Source organism: Emys orbicularis, chromosome 16 (genome assembly GCF_028017835.1).
Source record: "Emys orbicularis isolate rEmyOrb1 chromosome 16, rEmyOrb1.hap1, whole genome shotgun sequence".
In the NCBI taxonomy this organism is placed as follows: domain Eukaryota; kingdom Metazoa; phylum Chordata; order Testudines; family Emydidae; genus Emys; species Emys orbicularis.
In genome coordinates this window covers 6,563,022-6,590,831 of record NC_088698.1, presented here as the reverse complement: position 1 = coordinate 6,590,831, position 27,810 = coordinate 6,563,022, and the positions used below count along the sequence as shown (strand labels likewise).

Sequence of the window (27,810 nt, the reverse complement as noted above, 5' to 3'; positions counted from 1 at the left end):
ATCTGTGCTGTTTGTTGCCTCATTTTGGGTGCTGCACTGATGCTTAGTAATACAGAATCCCAACTTGTTGCCTGCTCCCTCACTCACACTCTCTGAGTCACTCTGTGGTTTGTCTCCTGTAATTGTGCTGACTGCCCAGTTTTGATCACAGGAAAATTTGATCACAGTTGATTTTTCAAAGACACATCCTAGATTCACAGCAGCCATGCAGGGCATACAGAAACGCTTTCCCTCTTTCATTTAGCTGGTCCAAAACACCTCTGGAAATCCTAAAGAGTCCTAAACTACACTACAACTATCCCCAGGCATCATTGGCTGAACACTGACTGATGCTTCACTAGGACAGCAGCTGCTCCATGGACCAATTAGAAGCTTTCTATGGACCACTGGTATACACATACTACAGTTTGAGAGACACCGAGTTCATTCATAGTTAGTATATAAAAGTATGAAAATCATTGTTCAATTTATGAAAGGTTGCATCCGATTAAAAAAAAAAAAAAAGTAAAAAAAAAAAAAAAAGTTACTTATCACCAGTAGTTCTCGCTCTCCATCTGTATTGCCTTCACAGAGCCGCACACCTAGCCCTTTTCCACAGAACCTTTTTCAGCTTAGCCTCTGTGTAGGAATTGAATGCCTTCTGGATGTAACATCACAAGGGAGAATATTAACTACTATAAGCAAGGGCAGATTTCAACATTCTCACATCCAAAGTCTGATGACAAAGAAGTACCTGCTCCTTTCTGCATTGCTCCAGTTGCTGAAGTCAGATGTTGTTTTAATTCAGGGGATTCTGACTAGCAAAATACATAGCCCCACTTATTTCTACATGTTGGGGTGCAAAAGACAAACTAGATCCTTTTTGCATATACACCTCTACCTCGATATAATGCTGTCCTCGGGAGCCAAACAAATCTTACCGCGTTATAGGTGAAACCGCGTTATATCGAACTTGCTTTGATCCACCGGAGTGCGCAGCCCTGCCCCCCCGGAGCACTGCTTTACAGCATTATATCCGAATTCATGTTATATCGGGTCGCGTTACATCGGGTCGCAGGTGTATTTAAAATCCAAAACTACTGTAAGTTTCAGATCTTTTATTTTGTCCATAACAGATCAAAATCAATCCTGCAAAAAGGAGAACCCTCAAACCACAATAAAAAAAAATAAATTAGTCTCCACAAAGTGATTTTGATGGTCATTTTGTCAATTCTTTCAACTGGTAGTATGCTTATGTAATCCTATTAGACCTCTGATATCACATTATAAATACATACATAAATTTTTATAACTGACAAATTAACTCCTGAGGTGAAGACAGGGTCTGCAAGTTTGTTTCCAACAGGGGGAAAAAAAACAAAAAAACAAAAAAAAAAACACAACAAGTTGTAAGATCCATGTTTTCAAGACTACTACTTAAGCATACAGCTATCCTACCGTATTCAGTAGGAGAAAGGCAAGCTCCCTCTAATGGTGCAAATGCAGAAGGGTCAGCCAAAGAATGCATGAAACAGAGTTTTTAAATAGGAGTGTCAGAAAGGAATCCAGAAAGACAATATCTGAATCCCCCACTACTGTCTGTCTTTAATACAGTAAGTTAAAATGAATGTTAGCTAATATTTTCTCCGGTTGTGCTGCTCACTTCTAATGTAATGCTTTCAGATGTCAGCACTGACTATTTCTTAAGATGAAATCAGAATGAAGTAATCCAAAACTGTCAGTGAGAAGAGAAATGCGATATTAACACCTGAAGAAAAATATAGACTGGAAAATCTGAAATTTGTAAGTTTCGTGGGAAAATCTGCATTAATCAGTAAAAACTGAACCCACAATAACCTGTTTATAAATTCTCTCTCTGCTAGTGAAACTCAATTTTACAAAGTACACACCCTTAATTATAGTGATAAAGCTCTGTGGGATTCAAAATATGTTCCAGCTTGTGATACTTGTGAAACACAGCCATTATCACCTCCTCTTCCTTCTCTACTCTGGCAGAACTAGGGAAGAGAAGTTGCTAATATCCCATGAGGCTGTATACAAAGGAATAAGGAGAATCCCTGACTTCTTGTCTCATTAAACTGCTGCCCAAGGAAAATAAAGAGGAACTGCGTAAGATCAGCCCCAACAAGATTTAGCAGGGAGTAAAGATACTGTCTTCCAGAGGCTCACCCACAACTGCAAGCTTCATAAGATTTTTTTAGGTCATGAGGGATCATTATAAACATCTAATCTGACCTCTCGCGTGACTCAGGTGATAGGACTTCCCTGAATTAACTTCTGCTTATCTGTGGTTGCTAAAGCATAGAATTTAGAAAAACATCCAATCTTGATGTAAAAATTGCTAGTAATGGAGAATCCACCACAACTCTTGATAAAAAGAACGAGGAGTACTTGTGGCACCTTAGAGACTAACAAAATATATCTTCCTACTGTATTTTCCACTGCATGCATCCGATGAAGTGGGTTTTAGCCCACGAAAGCTTATGCTCAAATAAATGTGTTAGTCTCTAAGGTGCCATAAGTACTCCTCGTTCTTTTTGCTGATACAGACTAACACGGCTACCACTCTGAACTCTTGATAAATTGTTCTAATGATTAATTGCCCTCACTGTTAAAAATTTTTCACAGTATTTCTAGTCTGAAGTTGTCTAACGAACTTGTAGCCATTGGCTCGTTATACTTTTGCCTGCTAGTTCGAAGCGCCCTCTAGTACCAAATTTCTGTTCCACATGTAGATACTTACAGGCTGTGATCAAGTCACCCAGTATCTCTCTCTTTGATAAAGTAAAATAGATTTAACTCCTTGAATCTTTTGTTATAACAGACAGGTTTTCCAACCCTTTAGTGGTTCTCACGGCTTTTCTCTGAACCCTCTCAAATGTTTCAACATCCTTCTTGAAGCACAGACAACAGAACTGGACAAAGTATTCCAGTAGCAGTCACACTAGTGCCAAATACAGAGGTATCATGAACCGGGGAGCACTGAGTTTAAGCATCTAAGGATGCCTTTTTGGAGTATTGCCTTGGGAGCTGGTGTTCACTGGATTATCCATTATCCCCCTCAAGTATTTTTCTAGAATAACTGATTCCCAGGATACAGTACCCAATCCTGGAAGTATGGCCTACATTCATTGTTCCTAGATGTATGACTTTAAATAGGGCTATAATGAAATCCATATTGTTTGCTTGCACCCTGCTTAACAAGTGACCCAGATTATTCTGTATCAGTGACCTGTCCTCTTCATTATTTACCAGTCCTCAACCTTTGGGTCATTGCAAACTTTAAACAGTAATGATTTTGTTTTTCTTCCAGGTCATTGACAAAGATGTTCAACAATGTAGGGCCAAAAAACAATGCCATGTTGATTTTATATTGTTTTAGTTTCTTAATCAAAATATCATAATGCTACCAAGTTAACTGCCCTACAGAAGTCTATTACATCAACACTATTCTCTTTATTAACGAAACTTGTAACGTCATAAAAAGATAAGGTTAATTTGACAAGATTTTTTCCCCCCCATAAACCCATGTCTATTGGCATTAATAAAGAAGTTCTGTAACAGCCATTCCATTATTTTACCTGGAATCAATGTCAGGCTGATTACAGGCCTATAATTACCTGGGCCATCCCATTTACTTTTTTTAAATATGGGCACAATATTAGCTTTCTTCCAGTCCTTTGGAACTTCCCCAGCGTTTCAAGACATATTGGGTTAAAAAAAACAAACACCAGCATTAACGTTTCAGCGAGCTTCTCATCCAATTCTTTTAATATGTTTGGATGCAAGTTATCTGAACCTGCTTATTTAAAAGATATCCACCTTTAATAGCTGCTGTTTAATATAATCTTTAGTTATTGTTGGAATGGAAAAGTACCAACATATGATTTGAATACATCATCTGGCTTTTCCCCAAATACAGAACAGAAATATTTACTGAACACTTCTCCCTTTTCAGCATTAATGAAAATTCTACCATGTCCATTTAATAATGGACTCATCCCATTGTTAGCATTCCTTTTTTCCTAATATACTTAAACTCGTCTGTATTATCCTTAACTCTGCTAGCCATAGATTTGTGCGTGTGCTTTACCAATTTTCTAGTTTCCATTCACTACTACCAATTTCCCCCTTCCCCCCCGCCCCCATTTGTTATGTTGTTTATTTTAATGCCGGTTTTACTTTCCCAAAAACAGAACACTCAATGTACATACAGGTGGCAAAGCAGAGTCAAAGAATAAAGTGACATGGCCACATAACACCCAGCAAGTTTGCAATAATTGTTGTCACATTTCCAGTTGTTCTGGAATGACCATCACACTACCAAGTCTCTGCTCCACCCAGGCATCAGTAAAGAGGTGTGACTGTCCAATACAAGGAGTACTTTCAAGTTTCAGTGATGACTTACTGTTGACAAATTAATAAAATAATCAACTCGAGTTAGAAGTTTCACCTTGTAGGAACATTACGTGAAGAGGATAGCATTTGGACCATGAATGGCCTTCCTCAAGATACACTTTTGTGAGGGCATTATCAACTGTGGTGCCAAATGCTGCTCACCTCACCCAGGCAAGCAGTCCCACTGACATCAACGGGACAATTTACATGAATAAAGCAAGCAGGATTAGATTATGGCTCAATACTTCAGTTACTATTCAAGAAAGCACCAAAGATGAATACCCTCAAGCAGGGTTGCCAGATCAATGAAGGAAGTGGGAGTGTGTGTGGAAATACCATTCTACTCAGACCCACCATTCTTCTGAGGATTCCCCCCCCCCCGGCTTAGAAATAGTGCAACATATTCCTATGCCTTCTGGAGCCCAATGACTGCAGCTGATGGATTGGAAAGGATTAGCTCTGGAGGAGATAATGCTTCTCTTTACCTCCTTACATGTCGGATTCTCTCTTAAATGGCAATATAATCTGCGTTTAGAAATGGGATGAAGCCAAACTCACTAAAATGGCTGGGCCCTGGAGATTTTTTCATTGCTCCTACATACGGAATTATGTGCTCACGCCTCAGTTTTATGGTCATCGCCCTCATTTAACCCAATGCACAGACGCATTTATGTATTCCATGCAATACATTTAATAGATTACGTTATCTTCCTATATGCAGCTTTTCCCCCCCATGACTGGTAAAAGTAAATGCCACAAACTGTATTTTGTTCTCATATAAATTCACAGAGGACATCAGAGATTACTAGATTATGATTTACAGAAAAAACAACAGCATGTACCATATTTGTTTATATTTCCAAGGCACCTCTCATCATAGCATCCGAGTGCCTCATATCTACTTGTATTGATAGATGTTCCATAATTTTTTATTTCCTCTAATGCAAGAATAAAAGCATGGTTATGAACAGGTTTCACCAGGTCAGCGTAGCTCTCTCACATGTAGTAAGCAGTGTTTTTTGGCTCCCCAATGACCTTGACACAAGCCACTTAAAATTCTGATTTGATCTTAGGTTTGTAAGAGCACCTCCTTGTCATCTGTGAAGTTGTCCACCATAATGCCGAGCAATTTGGGGTTGAACCAGATATATTTTATTGTTTTCCAAAGGGAAAGAGTTCCCATGTCTCCTACACGGCATGTGGGTGCCTGAGCTTTCCATTCAAATGCTCAATGGGTACCGATAGAATCCCAGAGCCACTCCACAGTTCACGTAAAGTTGCACCTAAAGAACTACTCAGATTAATAAAAAGGAAGTGTTCAACCTAGAATACAAAACATATTGCACAATCATGCTATAAACACATGGAAACCCTCGGAAGGTGCAGATCTAAAGCCAGAGCCTGTCAGAGAAAATGAAGACCTCTCAAACTCATTCCACTTTCCGCATTTTAGAAAATCAGAAATTGAGTGTTCTGGCTCATAAATTCTACTCCTGGTGAATGTGAGCTTAGAACCCCAGAGGCAATAAGGAAAAGGCAATCAACAACAACTCTAACCACTGCACAGATGCTGCTGTTTAGTTTATATAGCGCTTCTTAAAGCATTCGGATGGATAAAATGGGATTTCAACGCAGGGGGGCTGAGGGCAGCAGGCAGGATCCCTCAGTGAAGACACCAAGGGCAAAGGAAGTTCTGAGGAGCATCATACTGGTTATGATGAGTTAACTCAGCATGCTCAGCTTTTGTTCATTTTAATCTGCCAGTAAGCAAACTTGGCCATACCAAACATCCTGCTTCTAAAATGCTCTAAAAATCCACAGGAACCATAAAAAAAAAAAAAAAAAAAAAGAGGAAAAACAAACTGATGTCTTCCCTGGGAAGCCATGAAAAGCTAATAACTATTTGTTTCCAACTGTTGTTGGGTTTCCTGTTGTCATTTCAGAATCACAGTCTGAATGTTTTCTAGCTCTTTAAAACCTTTTATAGTTCCAGGACCACCTGTTCAAATACTCTGACACCACTACACATGTGCACTTCTCTACGCATCCCTCAATACAAGCCATCAGCCTGGGAAGGAAACACTTAGCCTGTTTTTCTGTTCTCCTATCACGCAGAGCGAAGATGTGCTGAAGAAAGATGCAGATGGCTTTCTCAAAGCATCAAGGTCATTGTCGGCTTCTACACAAAAGGGGAGATGAGTGGCTTCCAGATTCTTCAATCCCCATTTGTCATACCCTTAATGACTTATGTTATGTGTGTATAAAACTGGATACGTGTTTATAATTCTGCGGGTAGAGTGGTGAAGAGAAGGGTTTTACTTTAGAATAATTACTCCTGGGGGAATTCTGTGCCAAAAAATTGAAATTCTGCACACAATACTTTAAAATTTTGCAAATTGTATTTGTCAACACACTATATAATCATGCCAGTTTCAATTATTTTGGTAATTTATTTCAAAATACCTGTCAGCAAGTATGTCTGTAGCAATACAGACACACAAAAATTCCCCAGGAGTAGAGAGTTAAAGAAACCCCTATGACAACCCAGTTCCAGCTTCTCTTCCCCCTACCCCTCAGAGCCCAGCTGGGGGGCCAACACTCACACCCCCTACTCCCCAGAGGCCAGCCACGGGGCTCCCCTGGCCCAGACACTCACACCGCCTATTCCCCAGAGCCCAGGGATCCAGAAGGAGAAACAGCTAGATGCCGAGCCCCAGGCTAGCATGGCATTTCCTGAGTGTCACCACCTCTTTCCTTCAGGGCGTGCTGGGAACTGCAGCTACTGAGAACCCTCCAGTTCCCTCCCCCTCCCTTTGACTTTCTCTTCTATTTGTGAGCTGGGCTCTGCTGGGTCCAGCAGCCCCTAATGGCAGCTAACATCTCTGCAGCACATTTCTGTGGGGAAAAAAGGGAAATTCTGCACACACAACATTAATTTCTGCAAAATTCTGCATTGCGCAGTGGCGCAGAATTCCCCCCAGAGTAAATAATGGAACCCTTTATAACACACCATGAAATGATCTTGTGCATCCTACTTCTGTGCAGAACAAGTAGGATGGGGAGCGGGGGTAAGTTGGACCATTCAAAATACCATTGGGGGGACAGACAAGACAGTCACTTATGAAACTTATTATACTACATTCAACAGTGCAGCTGTTCTTTTTCAACAAAGTGCCCTACTGTGAAAGGCACAATTTCTGAATTAATGTAGATCAAGCCCCCCGACTGAAAAAACAAGACAAACACAGTGACTTCATGCTAACTGCAAGACAATCCTTCATAGTACTTGATTAAGTTGAGAGTTACTCTTCTATAGTTACCAGGCACTGTGGTCATACATTACTTTTTTTTTTTTTTTTGGCCACGGATGCTTTTGTAATGCATGGACACCACAGTAAATTCAAGAGAGAGTATATATTTAAAAGATTAACAATATTACTCTTACTACAGCAATTATGCATAATTACAAAACCATATCCAAAGCACTGCTGTCTCACTAACGCAGAGACACAAGGAGATAGTTGTGTGCTAGACTCCTAACACATTGTGTATTCTCCAGTATCAGAGGACATACAGCAGCTCCTGAATGGAATGCAAGTTGGAAATCAACCTTTCCCGACTTCATCTGAGTTTACAGGGCATGGGCACATCACACCAATAATCACAGTGAGAGGGGAACAGTGCTGAGAGGGAAATCAGTACATTCTGATGTTTCATGTGTTGATTTCTTTTGCTGTAATTTCCATCTCCTAGAGCAGTGTTTCTCAACCTTTCTGTGCTGGCAACCTCCCTATCTGAAAAAATTGAGACCCTCTACCTACCTTAAGCTTGGCCTTCAGCTTCAGGCCTGGGGCTGAAACATGTAAACTGTCAGGAAGCAGGGCAAAAGCTTTGCGGTACCCCTGGCTATCTAATGCCGTCCGTGTTTGCAATTCCCCTAAACCCAGTTGTGACCTCCGCTAGGGGTCACGAGCCCAAGGTTGAGACACTGTCTTAGGAAGCCATACTGGAGACAGCTTTCCTTCAAGGGCAACTTGCTCTTCTAAAAAAAGAGTTCCATTATAAGTTATCTGGACTAGATGCATATTACAAAACCCACAGCAGACATTCAGACTGTACAGTTGAGAGTTTGGGAAGAGATTTTTTAATCAGTTTGATGCCTCTCATTGAAAGTCAATGGGAATTAGGCACCAAACTGCCCTATCCACGTTTGAAAAAAAAATCTCACCCTTAAATAAATAACAGAATAAAAATATGTCATCACTACAAAAAAATTAGTCCTTCACAAAACACTAATTACTCCTCCCAGCCCCACTGTGAGGTAGGTATAATACACATTTTACCAATGAGAAAACTGAAGCTCTGAGAGGTTAAGTGACTTACCCTAGGTCAAAGAAGGAATCTGTGGCAGAACTGGGGCTGGCACACCTAAATTTCTGGCTCCCAGTCCTGTGCTCAACCCGTGATTTATCTCCAAATGAAGTAGCTGAAGCACGACTACTGGAACTATTTAAGAGGAGATCAGTGGTACGAGAAGACATGTTGTAGGAAAATATACTGCATGGTATGTAGGAAGTTTAAGGTTCTGCTATCAGAGATACCATGAATTACCAGGTCAAATGCAACCACCTTGTCTGCCCTCACTTTTTCCCCATTACTTTAGTCACAGTCATCAATTTCCACATAATTTGTGTGCTTAGTCTGCAATGTCACCTTCTAAATCTCTCACTGCCATTTGAAGGATCAATACCTTCGTTTCCTGGTAGGTTTTCTAAGTCTTCCACAAAACTAACTTTTAGTATCCATTTACTTTCAAAGCCAGCAAAGTCAAAACCTCCTTGACTGGGATCTGTTTCCTCAATTAACAGAGTATTAGCACAAGCACAGATAGTTTGCTGGAGATTATAGTATTTCCAAAAGAGACAAAAAGCTGTTGCCTACTTGTTCCTGCTAGGAATATCAGAGGATGTGGTGCAATTTCACATCTGGGGAACTCTCATCCACTGGCTGCACTATAAAAGTTACATTATTAGATAGCATCTCTTTCGAAAATATCCTTGTTATCTGTCCAGATATGGTATCCCTGCTAAGTATGAAGGGGAAATCCTTTTTCTTTCACTGCTGACACAAATATGTTCTTGAACCAGAATTTATACAAGGAAATTTGTGTTCCTTCAAGCTTTATGCTGATTATAGGAATCAGCAAGTGGATATTCACATCCCTGAATGCTTGTGTATTTCAGCAGAACTATGTCAACCATTCCTCGGCTAGATTCTAGCCCAGTACTTTGGGCACGTGCCTACAAGTGGATAAGTAGATAAACTATTCAAAATGAACTGGTTTATTGTACATGCTGTGCCCTTACTCCATAATTATACTCCAAAACTGTTGTGAGTTATTTGAACAGAGCATCAGCCAACTGCACATCTGACAACTTTGCTGAAAGCCTCATTACATTCTTAGTTCCTTGATGGGATTTTTCTAATATCAAGACCAGACAGTACTTGATCAAAAGAACTCCTTTATTCCCATATTCTTATGGAAGTGTAGCGCCTTCTCCAATACTTTGAGGCCTGTGATGAACACTCACGCAGTAAGTACTGCAGCACCGCTTCTTATAACTGAGGAAATGTGGATTCATAATCTTCATGCAGGAGGGTTCTGCACCACTATGCATTCACTTTGAAGTATCTGTAGCTTCCTCCTTTGCAGGTTTTATGCCATAAATTTCAGGGTGCCCAGAACATACTTAGAAGTGAGCTTGGGTAATAATTCTCTATTTTCCACCCATTACAAATTAAACAGAATGGCTCAGGCTTTCTAAAGTTTCCTTTGATTCACCTTTAAGTAGAGCCCAAGTTTGGAAAGACTAAGCAAAGGTGTGAGTGTTTTTGCAAAATTACAATTGTCTGAAGACAGGAAGCTTCATTCAAAACCTAGAGTGGCAGCTGACACTTCTACTAGAATTTATTTTTGCCTCAGTAGCAATCAGTGTTTTTCTTGTTCAAACCAGAGTATAAAAAATGACTTTTCCCACTTGCTATAAATCGACTAGTGTGGAAGTACTGTGGTAACACAGTACAACATTGTTGCCTATATAACATTTGTACTGTATGTCCTGCTCTGAATGCACTGGACCTGCATTGCTAGTTGATGCAACAGGAATTTCCATATAGAAGAGTACATCTTGGACCTGAACTAACATGGGGGTAAATCATATGTATGTATGATTTATTGCCTATAATTCCAAGCAGCTCAAGAGATGCTGTCCAATACTTGAAAGGCTTTACATGTGTCTTATAATATATATTGTATATAAAAGAACATTTTTAAATTTAAGATAATATTGAGCTCTTATATAGCACTTATCATCAGTAGATCTCAAAATGCTTTACAAAGGAGAGCAGTATCATTATCCCCATTTAACAGATGGAGAAATTGAGGCAGAGTAGTGAAGTTACTTGCCCAATTTCACCCACTAGGACAGCGGCAAAGGCAGGAATAAAACCTGTATCTTCTGAGCCCCAGTCCAGTGTTCTTTCCACTAGGCCAGCCAAGTGTTTAAAACAAGGAACTAAAAGTCAGGAGGTCCTAGGCTATTTTTCCCACCACTGTTAGTGACTGACTGTGTAATTGAGTAAGGTCACTTAATTCCTGTGTCTCAGTTTTTCCCCACAGTAAAATGAGGGTAACAACACTCATTTAACTCACAAAGGAGTTGTGAAGCTTAGTCTTTATTCAGCACTTTGAGATCCTCAAATAAGATGCGCTAGGGAAGGACAACATACTTTCTTTAAGCAACAGACTCAAGTGATGACAGCACTTCTCTCCCTCTCAGTCTTCTTCAACTGCTGGAGTTTCGAAGAACTTACTATCAAGCCTCACAATTCTTTTTGTTCAGACTGCTGCCTGCATTGTGAGAAAACCTCACTACTGCATCCATTAGGAGCAAAATTCTAGTCAGCTTTGCAGAATTCTGACAATCTGGTGAGACAGAAAAGTGATAGCATCCTGGAAGACATGATACTTCACTACAATATAAAACCCTGCCTTCCTTAATCTCAGTCATTATAAGCCTTTTATGCACTCCTCACTGAAGTGCGTTCCTCTATTCAGTGTTTAAAGAATTAAATAGACCAGGGGACAATTTTTCTTTAAAACCTTATTTTTAAAGGAAATCCAGCTTCTATCTTCTCATTTAATTTTCTTTAAATTCCAACCTTGTAGCATTAATTTTATCCAATAAAAGGTCCCTCCTGCCCACCCCTCCTGCAACAGTTTTAAGAAACAACCCCTGTATTTAAGTTAAAATTTTTACTTTGTATCATGGTTTTGAGAAAATTGGCATGTAGCTACTTACAAAATATTGCAGTCTAGTTTTTACAGACTATCAACACTGCCAAAAAAATCCCCACATGTCTGAAGGCCCAGCTGCAACAGAGTTAAACATGTCCCCAAGTTAAAAGAGTTAAACAAGGGCCCAAAACAGATAAACCATGGCTCTGTGTTGTAAAGTAGATGGGACCTAACTGTGTTGCACCCACATACTTGAATTATACTACAACGTTGGGACAGATCAGAACTATAACATAGTTTGGGAGTATGGATTAAACCTTGGAGATATTCCATCTTCACAGGAAAATGGAACTGTCGTAACTCAAGGATTCTCAACCTACAGGTTGTGGCTAGGTGCCAGAAGGTTGCAACCACGCAGCTCTATCCATATAGTTACAGGGAATGGGACTACTGGCTACATTGTAAGTGGCAGTCCCAGTTTAGAAGAGGTTGAGAACCACTGTTTTGGAGGACAAACTATAAAGTAATTGAGCCCCCCAACATGGTTGTGTTTACACTACAGAAAGGCCCTTAGAAATCTGAGATCAGAATCAATGACAGGTAGACCTTGTCATGTAATTCCTCAGAATCCTATTAGTTTTGCTAACATTGCTAGGACTAAATTCACTCATGGAGGTGGACAGAGACTGAAAAGAAAGCAGGGAGCAGAAAACAAAGAAGGAAAGAGGTCTTTTGTTTCCCTTTTTTGGTCCTCTTTCCCTGTGAATAGTGATTGCTTCTACTCACAGCTATCCACAAAGAGAAACAGACATCTCTAGAGATATCAACAGGGTTCTGAAACAGAAACTTCAATTTACAGGCAAGAAAGTCCCAATTTATTACCGGAAAGTATCAAAGGCTGCATGACACACAGACTCATATAAAGACCAAATCATCTACTCCTTGATCACCCAAGACAGTCACTAAAGTTATGAGAGTTTTCAGTAAACAATAAAATAATTCCTAATAGGTTTTTTTGAGGCTACTCTTAATACTGTGAGCGATTAGGTTTTTTGGTAAGATTTCAGGCTCCAGCAGGAAGAATACAGAGCAACTGCTATGGATAGAAAAAAAAAAAAAAAAAAACCCCCACAAACCACAATTACAGCATCTGACTGAAAATAAACTGTGTGCTCCAAAAAACATAAAGTGGTCTTACTTTCATTAGGCAGGTCCTCCCGCTCCAGCTCCTCATTGGGTGCAGAGGTGTTGCTTCCACTCTCATCCAAAGTGAGAATGAGGGGAACATCATCATCCATGCTCACAGCCATTCTATTTCCTTTCAGGCTCCTCTTCCAAGAACTTTAAATAATGTCTTTTGCAGTTCACTTTTCAAAAACACTTTGTCAGAAATATTCCTCAGAAAGTCCTCCATCAGGTGCATCTTCTAGACTTAAAAATATGGAGAAAGACACACCCATTTCCAGGGGATCTCAGTCCAAAAAAAGAACCTACCAAGCTGTTTGCAAAGAGTGGTGCAGAACAGTAAGTTCACTAGCAACATTAGTTTATATCCAGCCACTGACTATTAAAACAAAAAAACTTTATCTAACTTGAGCTACTTATCCGCAACCACAATACTCATGATCTTAGCTGCAATAGTCATGATTTAATTTAGAACAGAAGGAAAATAATTCTAGGTAAATCCCTCAATGTTTATTAATAATAAAGAATAGGCAGGAGCTACACATATATAGTTAACAGAACACTGTCACTCATGGCTTCAAATCCAAAACTATTCTGTTCTTCCATTTCAAAACTCCGGCCTCCAAGGGGGGAATGGGAAAACTGGATGAGTCCGATGAGCGTGCACGCTCATGAAGTCACTAACAGGACTTTTCCTCTACAACACTTGTGACTCCCGAAGAAGAATCCAGAAGTTACCCTAGAAGTGCCTCACTAAGGATGCCCCCCCTCAACGTGTTTATGGTTTGATTCTTTTTTTTGAGGCGGAGGGGATGGCTGGGGCTGGGGTGGGGGAAAGGCCGGGGCAGGTCACGCAAACAGTAACATGTTCCCAGGACTAAAAGCGCAAATGTGCATTTCCGGGTAGGAATGCCACCCGCACCAGTCAGGGGCACACCAGCGCCAAGGGAGACGTGCTGCCCGGGACGGGGGGGGGGGGGGGGGCTGCTTGGCACCTTGCCTAGGAGAGGCGCCGGGATCCCCTCACCCGAGCTGACTCCGCACCTGCCCCAGCAACTTCCTGGCGCGCTGCACGAGCCCTACAGGGGCCGCGGTCCCCCTCCCCCACACAGCGACCCCCGGCGCGAGACCCTCCTCAGCGACCCCCCTCCCCCCGCGTCCCAGGTGACCCTTGTACACGTTCCACGCGGATTTTTCACGCCGCGTCCAGCCCACGCGAGCCCCGAGCGGGAGCCAAGGTCCACTCCCCCGGGAGCCCCGAGCCCCAGCCGGCGGGTCCAGCAACAGACCCGAGCCCGCCAAACTACCCACAGCCGCTGCGACAACTCGCCTCAGTCAGCCGCCGACTCAGAGCCGAGCCCCGCCCACCGGCACCGCCCATTGGCCGCCTCCCTCCAGGCTGCCTTCTGATAGCTCCCCCATCCCAATAACCCACCAATCGCCCCTTGGCACCCTCTCTGCCCCGCCCTGCCACTACGTCGGCGCCTGGAAGGGGATCCGGGTTTCTCCCCTTTTGTCCTGCCATTGGCTGGAGGTCTCGCCCATCAAAGTAGAGGTGAGCGGTGACGTCTTTGATTGGTCAGAAGGCTCGGTGACACACTGGAGACCCCGCCTTTCTCCGGAGAAGGAAGGGGCGGGACTAAGCGTCCTAAGCAAGGGCGGTGATTGGTTACGGGGAGGGGTGGGGGAAGAGTCAGGGAGGATCTGTCCCCGCCTTCTGTGTTTGGGGTTAAAGGTTAGTGATGGAGTAACCTAGCAACAGAGACACGCTGGAAATAGACAGGACGGGAGGCGGCGGCGGCGGCTTTGATGTGAGCATGGGAAGAGTCAGGGAACCTCCCCGGGAGATGGGGAGCCCTGCCCCCAATAGACCCGGGAGCCTCCCCCCGATCCTTGAGGGGACCCGCAGGAAGACAGGGAAGCCCTTTCACCCCTCTCCCCCTCCCTCCTCCAAAGAGACTGGGGAGCCCCTCGCCACAGTCTGATCCCCCCAAGAGAGACCTAGACACCCCTCCCCCAACCTGCCCCCGTTTTAACAAGATCAGGACCCCCCCACACACACACACACTCCAACTTGGCCACCTGCTCAGAAAGACCAGCCCCTGTTCAACCCACCTCCAGAGAGACCAGGGAGCCTCTTAATCCAGACCCTGAGACACTGAAGAGCTTCCCCATCTCCTAGAAACCAGGGATCCCCACCACCATCCCCGTCTCTTCTCAGGACTGGGGAGCTTTCCCGCCACCTTTCAGCATGGGGAACAAATAGCTCATCACTTTGTCTCGGTGCCACTGGAGGCTTAACATACAGTTTCACCTCCAACACAGAGACAGGCTGTCATAGGTGTAAGGACCCAATATCCTGAATGTGCTTTTAAACCTAGAGACAGCCCCAGTATAATTCAACATTCTCAAATTTTACCAAAGTATATCGTGTTGCTAATGCTGAAATCAAACTTTTTTTAAGGTAAATTTTGTGAAAGAAGAGCATGCAGCTGAAGCACCGGGGGGATCTAGATGTTGTTTGATTGAGATGTCCTCTGTGGCTCTACCCATATAGAAGATTTTTGCTCCCTTTCACCTTAGAACACTCAACTTGTAAGCATTTGGCTGAGAACATGGCAACGGAGGTGGCTACCATGCTTCAGTTGCCATATGAGTCTACAGATTCAAGCAGCAAGTCCTCAGTGGGACACAATCAGACTCCAAAAAAGTCAGCGATCAAAACAAGCCCACTAAAGCTCTTGGATCCAGGTCGTTCAAAACTTACCACTGTTGAGACCAAGAGGATCATATCTGTTTTGGATGAGGCCATCTTAAAGATAGAATTGATCAGCCTGATCTCTCACATTACTGAATTTCTGGATGGCTTAAGCACTATACTGGGATCTGAGCTCCTGGGTACCCTTAAGGAGCATGAGCGGCTTTCAAACAACATGGTAGCTCTACTTACCCAGCTTCAAAGAGAAGGTCTCCTGAAGATGGAAGATGGAAGAGGGGACCTTGTAGGAACTGAGGAACAAATCCGCCATCTTCAATTGCACCAGCAAGCTGTAAAAAGCTCTATCAGAAATATTCTGAGACTCTTTCAGGCTGACCCTCTAGCTTCTCAAGCCGTGAGAGATGAGGCCTATGCTAGGGATTTATTATTTGAATTATTTATCAAAGGCCTTTCAGAGTTCCGGGGCTTCTTGTTTGAGAAACTCCTGACTAGTCCCTTAGAAGAACAAGAAAAGATTCAATTCATGGAAGAAATCTCCCTCCGGGATAAGAAAAACACTGAAACCATCGCAGCTTTAGAGGCAGAACTTGCAACGGCAGTCCAGAGTCGAGACGATGAGGTACAGTGGTAGTAAGACTAAACATTTCAGGCTAGAGGGGAACATCATTGAAGGAAAGGCCAGTAAAGTAAAATATAATCTGTTACTTCTCATAAAGTGGAAGTCACTGAAATATTTCTTGAAACATTTTCTGAATTTAGAAATAGTTGTTACATTCTAAATATAATTAAAATGAATCACTGCATATTTAGATTGAGCCTTTCAAACATGGTTCTAGCATGTTTTGACCCCATCTTCATTGGCCAGTTCAAACCCAGTTCACCCACCACTGAGTTTAAATAGTATTTAAGAATGGTTAAAAACAGTTGAATGTCTCGTGTAGACAGGGCGCTATATATATATATATATATATATATATATATATATATAGATTGATTGATTGATTGAATTTAAAGTGACAGTGAAGTCAAGCATGTTAGTCTATGTGTCTGAACCATTCAATAGCTAAAGGAAGGGCATTGTGCAAATCCATAAGGGAACCAGGGTGCAGCCTGCAAGTATGTGGCCTATATCTTAGGGTTACCATTCGTCCGGATTTACCCGGACATGTCCTCCTTTTTGTGTTAAAAATAGCGTCGGGGGGAAATTTGTAAATCACTAAAAATGTCCGGGATTTCCCCCCCATGCAGAGTGAGGCGCGGCTGGGAGGGCTGCAGGAAAGTCAGCCGCTCGCATGGGGCTCTGGCAGCCAGAGCCCTTCCCCCGCAGCTTGCCGGGCTGGACTCCGGAGCAGCTGTAGAGCTCCTCCTCCCCGCACTCTGAGCCGGCCGGCCTGCCGGGCCGTTTGCATCGGGCCTCGGCAGCTCCTCCTCCCCTGCTGCCCAGCGCCCCGCTCCGGCAGCACTGGGTGGGGTGGGACCGGGTTGTGTGTTGCGCTGGGGAGCGCAGCCACGTGTCCGGCTCCGCACAGAGCCCAACACCCTGTTCTGAGCGGCGGGGTAAGGGGGCCAGGGGGCAGGAGAAGGGGCAGGGAGATTTTGGAGGAGGCAGTCAAGAGACTGGGGGGGGCGGGAGTACGGGGGGGGGCTTTTTTGGGGGGGGTGGAGAAGGTTTTGGGCAGTCAGGGTACAGGTAGGGGGTAGGGTCCTGGGGGGCAGTTAGGGTGGGGGAGGGTCTTAGGAGGGGGCAGTTAGGGGACAAGGAACAGGGAGGCTTAGGTAGGGGGTGGGGTTCTGGAGGGCAGTTAGGAGCAGGGGTCCCAGGAGGGGGCAGTCAGGGGACAAGGAATGGGGGGGTTGGGAGTTCTGGGGGCAGGGCTGTCAGGGGGCAGGGGTGGGGAGAGGGATCGGAGCAGTCAGGGGACAGGGAGCAGAGGGGTTTAGATGGGTCGGGAGTTCTGGGGGGGGCTGTCAGGGGGTGGGGAGTGGTTGGATGGGGCGTGGGAGTCCCAGGGGTCTGTCTGGGGGTGGGGGTGTGGATAAGGGTTGGGGCAATCAGGGTACAGGTAGGGGGTAGGGTCCTAGGGGGCCAGTTAGGATGGGGGGAGGGTCTCAGGAGGGGGCAGTCAGGGGACAAGAGGCAGGGAGGCTTAGGTAGGGGGTGGAGTCCTGGGGGGCAGTTAGGGGCAGGGGTCCCAGGAGGGGGCAGTCAGGGGACAAGGAATGGGGGGAGGGTTGGGGGTTCTGAGGGGGGCGGGAAGTGGGAGGGGCTAGGGCGGGGCTCCTCCCGTCCTCTTTTTTGCTTGCTGAAATATGGTAACCCTACTATATCTTCTAACTGGCCACCGTGGCAAAGAGGAAGTCACAAAGGCCCCTCATAATCAGGGCCATAATGTCAGCTCTCACTGAGAAGCACTAGCACCATTCCCTGTAACTGAGATAGTGAAACAATGACAGGCAGTTCTAAAAAACTGTTTTAAAAAATCCGTTTTTAATACAGACTCCACATTCACTATTTAACATATTTGTCATAGGCATTTTCTATGGCCTTCATCATAGTATCTCTGTGCCTCATGAACATTAATGAACTAAGGCCCACATCCCCAAAGGTATTCCCCAAAATACCTACAAGGATTTGGCCCTAAAGCTCACAACCTTTTTCTGAGGCAGTATTGTTTCTTCGTTTTACAGCTGTGGAAAATGAGGCTCAGATAGGGTTACCATATTTAAAAACTAAAAAAAGAGGACAGTCCACGGGGCCCTGGCCCCGCCCCTTTCCCACCCCCACCCCAACTCTGCCCCTTCCCCGCCACAACTCCGCCCCTTCTCTGCCCCTTCCCCAAAGTCCCCGCCCTAACTCCGCCCCCTCCCCTGAGCGCCCCGCATTCCCCCTCCTCCCTCCCAGCTATGCGAAAAGGGCTGCCCGAGCGCTACCGGCTTCACGGTTTGCCGGGCAGCCCCCAGACCCTGCGCCCCCGGCCGGCGCTTCCCCAGCGCAGCTGGAGCCCGGGAGGGGGCAGAGTTAGGCATGGGCGCAGGGTCTGGAGGCTGCCCGGCAAACCGTGAAGCCGGTAGCGCTCAGGCTTCAGGCAGCCCCCATGCCTCCGGACCCTGCGCCCCCGGCCGGGCGCTTCCCCTCCCAGGCTCCGGCGGCTGCTGTGCTCCCTGAACTCCTGGGCTCTGTAAGCGCCGAGCTGCCCGAGCGCTACCGGCTTCGGGCAGCCACCATGCCTCCGGACCCTGCGCCCCCAGAGCCCGGGAGGGGAAGTGCCCGGCCGGCGGCTCAGGGTCCGGAGGCATGGGGGCTGCCCGAAGCCGGTAGCGCTCGGGCAGCTCGGTTCTTAAACAGAGCCGAAGAGTCGGGGGAGGAGCACAGCAGCCGGAGCCTGGGAGGGGAAGTGCCCAGCCGGCGGCTCAGGGTCCGGAAGCATGGGGGCTGCCCGAAGCCGGTAGCACTCGGGCAGCTCGGCTTTAAACAGAGCAGAAGAGTCAAGGTAGGGAGCACAGCAGCCGCGGGAGGGGAAGTGCCCGGCCGGCGGTATTTTTCCCGGACATGTTCGGCTTTTTGGCAATTCCCCCCGGACGGGGGTTTGATTACCAAAAAGCCGGACATGTCCGGGAAACAGGGCCGGCTTTAGCAAGAGCGGGGCCCGATTCCTGGCGGCGGGGCTTGCTGCAAGCCCCGCCCCCAGGAATCGAGCCGCGCTCCAGCCGGGGTTGCCGGGCTTGGGTCCGGCCCGGAGCTGCGCCGCGGGGGCCGGGCCAGGCCGGGCCGGAACTGCGCCGCGCCGGACCCGGACCGTGCCGCGGGACCCGAGCCGGGCCGGACCCGAGCCGTGCCGCGGGGGCCGGGCCGGAGCCGCGCCGCGCCACGGGGGCCGGGCCGGAGCCGCGCCGCGCCACGGGGGCCAGGCCGGGCCGGAGCTGCGCCACGGGGGCTGGGCCGGGCTGGAGCCGCACCGCGGGGGCCGGGCCGGAGCCGCGCCACACCGCTGGGGCCGCACTGGGCCGGAGCCGCGCCGGACCCGAGCCGTGCCGGACCCAAGCCGCGCCGCGGGGGCTGGGCTGGAGCCAAGCCGGGCCATAGCCGCTGGGGCCTGCGTGCTCGGCCGGAACCGGGGCCGGACTGGGCCGCGCCTCCCTGGAGCCCTTCTCGCGCCCCCCGCCACCCCAGCTTACCTGGTGCTGCCTGCCCACCCGTGCTTCTTTTCAGACTTCCCGCGAACCTCTGATTCGCGGGAAGCAGGGGAGGGGGAGGAGCAGGGGGCGGAGCGTTCAGGGGAGGGGAGGAGGGGGAAGTGAGCTGAGGGCGGGGTGGAGAGCTGCGGCGCGGGGCCCTCTTAGCGCGGGGCCCGAATCGGCTGAATCGGCCTAAAGCCGGCCCTGCCAGGAAAAACCGCACGTATGGTAACCCTAGCTCAGATCACACTACAGGTTGGTGGGCAGAGCCAAGACAAGAAGCCAGATCTCCTGACTTCCAGTCCATCGTTGCCTTATACACAAACTATTCCTTCCTCCCTAATTATTTAACTAGTCATTTCAGTTTTCATATAGGGTACTGGTGGGGTTGCCAACTTTCTAATCGCACAAAACCAAACACTCTTGCCCCGGCACTGCCCCGCCCCTTCCCAGAGGCCCCGCCCCACCCCTTCTCTGAGGTCCCGCCCCCACTCACTTCATCACCCCTCCCTCTGTCGCTCGCTCTCCCCCGCTCTCACTCACTTTCACTGGGCTGGGGCAGGGAGTTGGGGTGCGGGAAGGGCTGAGGGCTCCAGCTGTTGGTGTGGGCTCTGGGGTGGGGCCGAGGATAAGGGATTTGGGATGCAGGAGCGGGCTCCAGGCTTGGAACTGAGGGGTTCGGAGTGTGGGAGCGGGCTCGGGATTGGGGTGCGGGAGGGGGTGTGGACTCCAGCTGGGGGTGTGGGCTCTGGGGTGGGGGTGGGGATGAAGGGCCTGGGGTGCAGGAGGGGGCTCACGGATGGGGCAGGTGGTTGGGGTGCAGGAGGGGGTGCGGGCTCCGGAAGGGAGTTTGAGTGCAGGAGGGGGCTCAGGTCTGGGGTTGGGGGGCAAGAGGGGGTGTGGGGTGGGGGCTCCAGGAGGTGGTTCCAACCTGGGGCAGGGGGGTTGGGGTGAGGGAGGGCATTTGGGGTGTGGGCTCCAGCCAGGTGGTGCTCACCTCAGGTGGCTCCCAGTCTGCGGCGCAGTAGGGCTAAGGCAGGCTTCCTGCCTGCCCTGGCTCCACGCGGCTCCCAGAAGTGGCTGGCATGTCCGGCTCCTAGGCGCAGGGGCAGCCAGGCAGCTCTGCGCCGTGCATGCTGCCCGGGCCCGCAGGCACTGCTCCCACAGCTCCCATTGGCTGTGGTTCCCGGCCAATGGGAGTTGCAGAGCCGGCACTCGGGGCGGGGGCAGCGCATGGAGCTTCCCTGATCGCCCCTGCACCTAGGGGCCACAGCGCATGCCGGCTTCTTCTGGGAGCCAGAGGGAGCCTGTCTTAGCCCCGCTGCACCACCGACCAGACTTTTAACGGCTTGGTCAGCGGTGCTGACCAGAGCCCCCAAGGTCCCTTTTCGACTGGGCGTTCCGGTCAAAAACTGGATGCCTGGCAACCCTAGGTACCAGTCTATCTTGTAGGCTTTGCATAAACAATGAAAGAAAACAGAAGTAAGGAAACAGATTAGCAATGGACAAAACGTAAATTCACAAGTGGGCTTGTAAACAACATGTAGTTATGAGATAAAGAAATAGTAAGACGAGTGATGTGTGATAAGTTTAGAGCTGCAGCTTTGCTTACTAGCAGTTCCGGATCTGTACAGAGGCTGGGTACAAAAATTAGTAAGCCAATTATAAATCATGATGCAATGTAAAATGTAATGCACATGCGTTAGTTTGTTTTCAAATACGTATATAATCTGATTTATTATTATGTGCTTTGGAGCTGCGGTAAACCTCCATACCCACCCCACTTCATTTGAGCTTGATCACCTCAGCATAGAGTCGCTGTGTGTCAGTTAAAAAAGCTCCTCAGTTATGAGACCAGATTTGAGTTAATTTCTTGGGAACCAAGTGGAAAAGGCCTTGGAGAAAAATCCCCACATTTCTACTAAACTTCTGTAATATATATGTATGTTAGTTTGTTTTAATGCTGGGAGCAGTTTCCAAATTACTCCTTTCTGTCCAAAAGACCTCCACAGTGACTATTTAAAACCACAATCGAAATGTCCATTACTGCATCCCAGTCAGTGGGTGACAACATACACACACACACGTGCATGCCAACCAAAATCACTTCTCTTTCTGCTTGACTTTCCAAATATAAGGTAAATACACAAGCTCTGAGGAAGAACATTGAGCAGCTATTCTAGCCAGGCCATTTGACATGAGGATGTTCATTATGCAGCATTCATGATTCCCATTGCTCTGAGAAGGGATTCATTAAAAAGTCATTTTAATCTCTTTCTTTTAAAATTAATTCAGAGTACAATAAAAATAGCAATACTCTTGTAGTCTTTAATTAGACCAAAACCAGTTAAGATCCAGCGTAATCTATTAATCCGGCGTAATGAGCTGACATGCAGTGTAATCTGTTAATACAGCCTTGCAAAAGTCTACCCACCCACTCATCTGGAGTGAGAAATATATTAGTGGGGTAAGTGATAGGTCCGATTTTTCATCATCATCATTGCAGGGAAGGGTAGCTGAGTAGCTTTTGGGCTTGGACTGGTACATATCTGTGATGATTTTATAGGGCTCTATTAGCAGCAGCACCTAGTTATTTTTCTTTTACAATTTAAAGCTATGATCCATGTGTGCAGACACTGCATTCATTTAGAGCCCCATTAACTTCAGAGGGGCTCTGCACAAGCCCTAAGGTCCACTGGAAACGGTCCGATTGAATGATTGGGGTCAAAGTGTACTTAGCAAGGCAGTAGGTCAGGCAAGATGATCGTCCTGTTTTTCGCACTTGGGGGATATCTACAGAGGAACTGAGGCATCGGGGGTGCGTTCTAATTTTCAAGCTCAGGTCAGGCATGTTGGTGATTCAATGCACTCATTGTTTTTAAGTGCAGTTTAGCAGTTCGCTCAGTGCTAGCAAGGAAATACATTCCACGTGTCTGGACTGTAGTTTTGTCTGTTCTAGATGGCCAATAGGACTAGTCGCCCAGGCTAGCCACAGAACAGGCACAATAAGCATGACCCCGAGCTCATTGAATTCAGTAGGAGTCTTTCCACTGACTTCATTGGGCTTTGGATCAGGTGTGCCAGCTTCCCTGCGCTGCACAGCCGGTGTTCTTCAGTGCTGCCCATTCACTCCTTGGCCTGTCCGCTAAACGTCCAACAAAAGTCAGTGAGGGGGGAGATTTCACTCCGGGCACGTCTACCCTAGAAGCGCTACAGCAGCGCAGCTGCAGAGCATCTGGTGAAGACGCTCATTGCCAACCGGAGAGAGCTCGCCCATCGACGTAATAAATCCACCTCCGTGAGAGGCGGTAGCTATGCTTGTCCACACCAGTGCTTAGGATGGTGTAATTTACATCGCTCAGGGGTATGGATTGTTCACGCCCCTGAGCAATGTAAGTTATACTGTAGTAAGCGCTAGTGTAGACCAAGCCTCAGTGTTGGCCTAACTCTGCTCCCTTTGAAGTCACTGGGAGTTGCACCAATATTTATTTCAGAGTTCTGGTGCAAATGCAGTGTACTCGCTGTCACTGGAATGTAGTTACTTATCTTAGCACACTGCTGTCTTTGTAACTAAGCCTTAATTCTCCTGTAGGTTTGATCTGAAAACCCCTTGATGTACCCAGCAGTTCCTTATGGTGCCTCTTTTTCCTGGGTTTAGATTATGAAAAAGAATGCTGCAATCAGGGATCTCAAAAGCCACTTACTTCATCTGGAGAAGTTCTCTGAAAGCCACATCCAACGCACCAAGCAGGAAGCAGAGAAACTCCAAAAAGGGGAGCTGCGAATTTCCCAGGCAAAGTGTGCCAAGATACAGCAGGATATACAGCAGCTAAGAGCACAGCTCAATGTTCTCATCATAGACAATCGAGACTCCGAGCTGGCTCTCAGAAAGGTACCGAGGGAGGGGAGTTCTAGAGAAGCAAGCAGACCTGTTAAAGTGCTGTGAGTTCTTCATTTTGTCTGCTAAGCTTAACCACTTAACTGCTAACAAAAACGACGAGGAGTCCTTGTGGCACCTTAGAGACTAACACATTTCTTTGGGCATAAGCTTTCGTGGGCTAGAGCCCACTTCATCAGATGCATGAAATGAAAAATACAGGAGCAGGTATAAATACATGAAAGGAAGGGGGTTGCTTTACCAAGGGTGAGGTCAGTCTAGCGAGATAAATCAATTAACAGCAGGATACCAAGGGAGGAAAAATAACTTTTGAAGTGGTAAGAGCGTGGCCCATTATAGACAGTTGACAAGACTTCATGCATCTGATTAAGTGGGTTTTATCCCACGAAAGCTTATGCCCAAATAAATTTGTTAGTCTCTAAGGTGCCACAAGGACTCCTCGTTGTTTTTGCTGATACAGACTAACACGGCTACCACTCTGAAACCTGTTAACTGCTAACAAACATTCCTGGCAGAATGTACCTGCTGTGCAGCTGAGCATATCAGCTATGATCTAACATGCCACTGGAAAGCAGAATCACAGCAACCCATCAGCAAAGGGTCTTATTTGTAGTTACCTATAGCTCCCACCAAACATGTACATACTGGGTCCAGCCTGCCTCTGAAAACACTTTCAATATATAGCACAGGTTACACAGTGCTCTAGTCGGTCAATGAAGCAGTCAGAATTCATAGCCCCAAAATGACCGCTGCAAAGTACAAGGGAGACAAACTTATTCTGAGAAACAAGGGAAGAAATCTGAGACCATCAGAGGAAATGACATCAGTCAGACAGCATCCTCACTTTCCACTTAGCTAGGTGCTGTACAAACAACCTTGACTGGCCCTTCCAATCATCAGAATCTCCAAGGCCTCACAACACGACCCTAGTGGTATTGTTCCTGCTGGAGAGTGGCTGAATTGTGCAGGAAAAAATCTATAGCGTTAAAAAACTTCACCTTTTCTTTTCTAATCAGTGCTCAGTCCAAATGGGCAGAGGCCAATTTGCAGGCAGAACATACCTACTTAAAGGATGTTTGCATTATGTATCTTCTCTAGCTCTTTCCAAACACTGTCCAGTCCATGGCAGAATAAGGCTTCATAGTGTAGGGGCTCTGCCAACGTGGCAAATGAAAGTTTCCAAAGCAGTATGAAATCCAAGCAGCCCCATCCATTGTTAGGCCTGCTTTGTCATCCGGCTCAAATTCAAGCTGCAGGTCATTTCTCTGCTTTCTGTTAAAAGCTGCTCAGCTCAATCAATTATACATGCTGAGGGAGTAGGGGAAGAAAGAGAACACACTTTCTCACCACTGAAGTCTCCTTTCCCTTCCTACGTGCTCTTCTCCTATAACCCAATTTTTAATTGGATTGAGGAATTCATGTGTGAAGAACTGGGAACAGTCATAGGCTAATCTACCTCATATAAAGGCAGGAGCTGGTCATCAGGGCCTGCCAGAAACCTGGCTCTTATACCATCCATGCAGAAGAGGTGTGGTCAAATAGGGAACTGGGTCTCTGAACAGTGAATGGGTAAGCTTAACTGGGTGAAATTCTCTGCCCTGTAATATACCGGAGGTCAGACTAGATGATCTTCTGGCCTTAAAATCTGAGTGGTTCTATAGACTGCAGGTACCATCAGCTTGAAGGAAACTGTTCAATAGCTCTCTAGGATTCCACCACACAGTGAGGTCAAGTCATTTTTAGCTCATTTTCCAACGGTCCAAAATATTTCTGTATTTTAACCACGCCCATCACTATAATCAGTCTAGTGTCTCTGTGCTGCAACTGAATCCCAGCCACTTGCTGTAGACCAAGCCTGCCCCATATTCTGTAGGTGAATGATGTCTGCTCTCCATTAGAGGCCCAGAGTCGGAGAAAAAAACATCTCGGACTGAAGAACCTTTCCGAAAGGAGCAGGCATCACTCAAGCATACTAGCTGCTGGGATTCAAATCTACAGCTCCTTTCATCCCAGCATACTGCATGTTATATTTCTATATTCAGCTGCCTGTAAATGTCATTTTTTCCTATGTCGTTTATTTTAGAAGAAGTACAAAGTGGAGATGGAAATCGAGAACTGGATCCAGAAATATGATGCTGACATGGGAGAAAAACAGGTACCCTCAGTGGTCAAGACAGTTGGTTCTTCTTCGAGAGGGCTTGTCCATGTGGATCCCACACAAGGGATGCATGTGATGTACACAGACAAGCCATTTCAAAGAAGAACCACAGTTATTATCAGGCAAGTAACCATTTTTCTGCCCTGCTTTTGTGTTCAGCCGCTCTCTGCTGTATAGGCATTGTTGAGAAGGGTCATGTCAGCTGCAAAATCCTATCCTATTCTAGCACTGGATGATTGTTTCCTCAGTGTATTGGATGGAATTGTCATGTTAGTTTCCTTAGCCCTACTGGCTCCACCTAGTGTACAAATCAAGTGCTCTTCCACATCACTGCTAACTTGTTAGACAAGTAGTTCAGAGTCTGGGGAGTGACAGCAAATGCATCATTGTCTATCTTCCACATTAAGCTTAACAGTCTTAAAATCATGTCCACACCGCCTAACCCCTCCTAGAATCCACTAATTCCTCACATGTTCCTGGCATCTTAGTGGAGGTTTGCTTCATTATCCAGATCAAGACAGGGTGCTTGGTTAACAGCAAAGCAAGGGCCTAAGGAGGGGGACCTGGAAAATTGTTGCTGATTGGCCTTAATAGTAGGTCCTTGCTTTGTCATCCTTGTAATAGGAAGCAGAAATGAGCTCAGTATATGATGGCTTGTGGCACCAAGCCCTGCTGGTTCCTGGCTGCCCATGAAGCCATCATCATGAGCGCAGAGGCAGAATTTGATAAATTGGGGTTGGTAGGTCTGACACACAAATGTTGCTGGTTCCCCTTATCCTATCATGTGAGCATGTTATCTCCATACTGCTTATTTTCATACCTGCAGCTGGGTTATAATCAGGGCCGGCGCTTCCACTAGGCAACCCTAGGCAGTTGCCTAGGGCGGCAGGATTTGGGGGGCGGCATTTTGCCGTCCCTGGTGGCAATTCGGTGGCGGGGGGTCCTTCTGCTCCGCGTCTTCGGGGCGCTTCGGCAGCGGGTCCTTCACTCGCTCCGGGACCTGCCGCCGAAGTGCCCCGAAGACGCGGAGCGGAAGGACCCCCACCACCGAATGCTCTGAGGAGGAGTGCTGCCGCCTAGGGCGGCAAAAACCCTGGCGCCGCTCCTGGTTATAATGACAATAAACCACCATCATCCAGCTGATTGTGTTTATACCATAGATAAAAAGTTGCTTAATAAGTTGAGAGTCTCGCTGCCTGGCCTTGCAAGGCAATGGATGGTAACAATTGGAACCATGCCTGCAGTTTTTAAAGAAGCCTAAAGGAATTGGGAACCCAGCTCCCAATTGGGTGCCTCCTTTTAGACCTCTTTGAAAATTCCATCCCGAGAGATGAAAAGAATAAGGGCTGCAAGTGGCCCCGCACGCATTTGTGAGGATGAAACGATCCCTGTTCGTATCCAGTCTGTAAAGCTCTTTGGGATCCTTCTGGAAAGACGCTACCTATGCTAAATATAGGGTGATATTATGAATGTCATTTATAAGTCTGGTGTTTGCTGTCCTACCAGACTGAGTATGAGGAAGTCGATGCTGTCTATACTGAAGAGAAGGCCCAGCTAGCTGAGCTGAAGGAGAAGTATGCCGTGCTTGAACAAGAGTATTCCCAGATCAAGGAGGAGAGGAGGCGATCCCAAGAGAAGAAGGAAAGAGCTGAGAGGGAACTGGCTATCATGGTCCGTGCTGCCACCCACATTCAGGCCTTCTGGAAGGGCTACTTGGTTAGGTCACTGTTAAAGTCAAAGAGAAAGAAGAAGGGAAAAGGCAAGAAGGGCAAGAAATAAATTAGTTCCAACCTTTCCCCTCGCTCTCTCTTCCCAACATTGCAGATATTTCCCCTTGGACCTCAGCTATCTAGGATGTCTGCACTTCAACCAACCAAATAACTGCTCCAGGATGTCTATGGTTTTTATATACACAAATTTGGCATGTAAAAGTGATTCTATCATAAATAAATGTCAGCCAACATGTTAGACTTCCAGGT

The 27,810-nt window shown here is 46.6% G+C and overlaps 2 protein-coding genes across 2 annotated transcripts in view; one reads left to right on the top strand and one right to left on the bottom strand.

Moving 5' to 3' along the window:
- The window catches only part of TPCN1 (two pore segment channel 1), a 58,408-nt gene extending 45,282 nt beyond the window's left edge, over window positions 1–13,126 (bottom strand). The window contains exon 1 of the mRNA XM_065417718.1: window positions 12,894–13,126. Within this exon, the coding sequence (XP_065273790.1) occupies window positions 12,894–13,005 (112 nt within the window). The 5' untranslated portion in view covers window positions 13,006–13,126. The remainder of the gene's footprint in view (window positions 1–12,893) is intronic.
- Window positions 13,127–15,495: 2,369 nt separating this feature from the next.
- On the top strand, window positions 15,496–27,610 carry IQCD (IQ motif containing D). The gene is made up of 4 exons (XM_065417719.1): window positions 15,496–16,218; window positions 23,434–23,667; window positions 25,757–25,828; window positions 27,338–27,610. The coding sequence occupies exons 1-4, from the start codon at window positions 15,496–15,498 to the stop codon at window positions 27,608–27,610; spliced, it is 1,302 nt and encodes a 433-aa protein (XP_065273791.1).
- Window positions 27,611–27,810: the final 200 nt, after the last annotated feature.

Bases quoted from the DNA above. Each gene is read 5' to 3' on its own strand.
- IQCD (XM_065417719.1), top strand. From the start codon at position 15,496: ATGGCAACGGAGGTGGCTACCATGCTTCAGTTGCCATATGAGTCTACA. The intron at 23,668-25,756 runs GTACCGAGGGAG...CGTTTATTTTAG, and splicing joins CCGAGCTGGCTCTCAGAAAG to AAGAAGTACAAAGTGGAGAT. The intron at 25,829-27,337 runs GTACCCTCAGTG...CTGTCCTACCAG, and splicing joins CTGACATGGGAGAAAAACAG to ACTGAGTATGAGGAAGTCGA.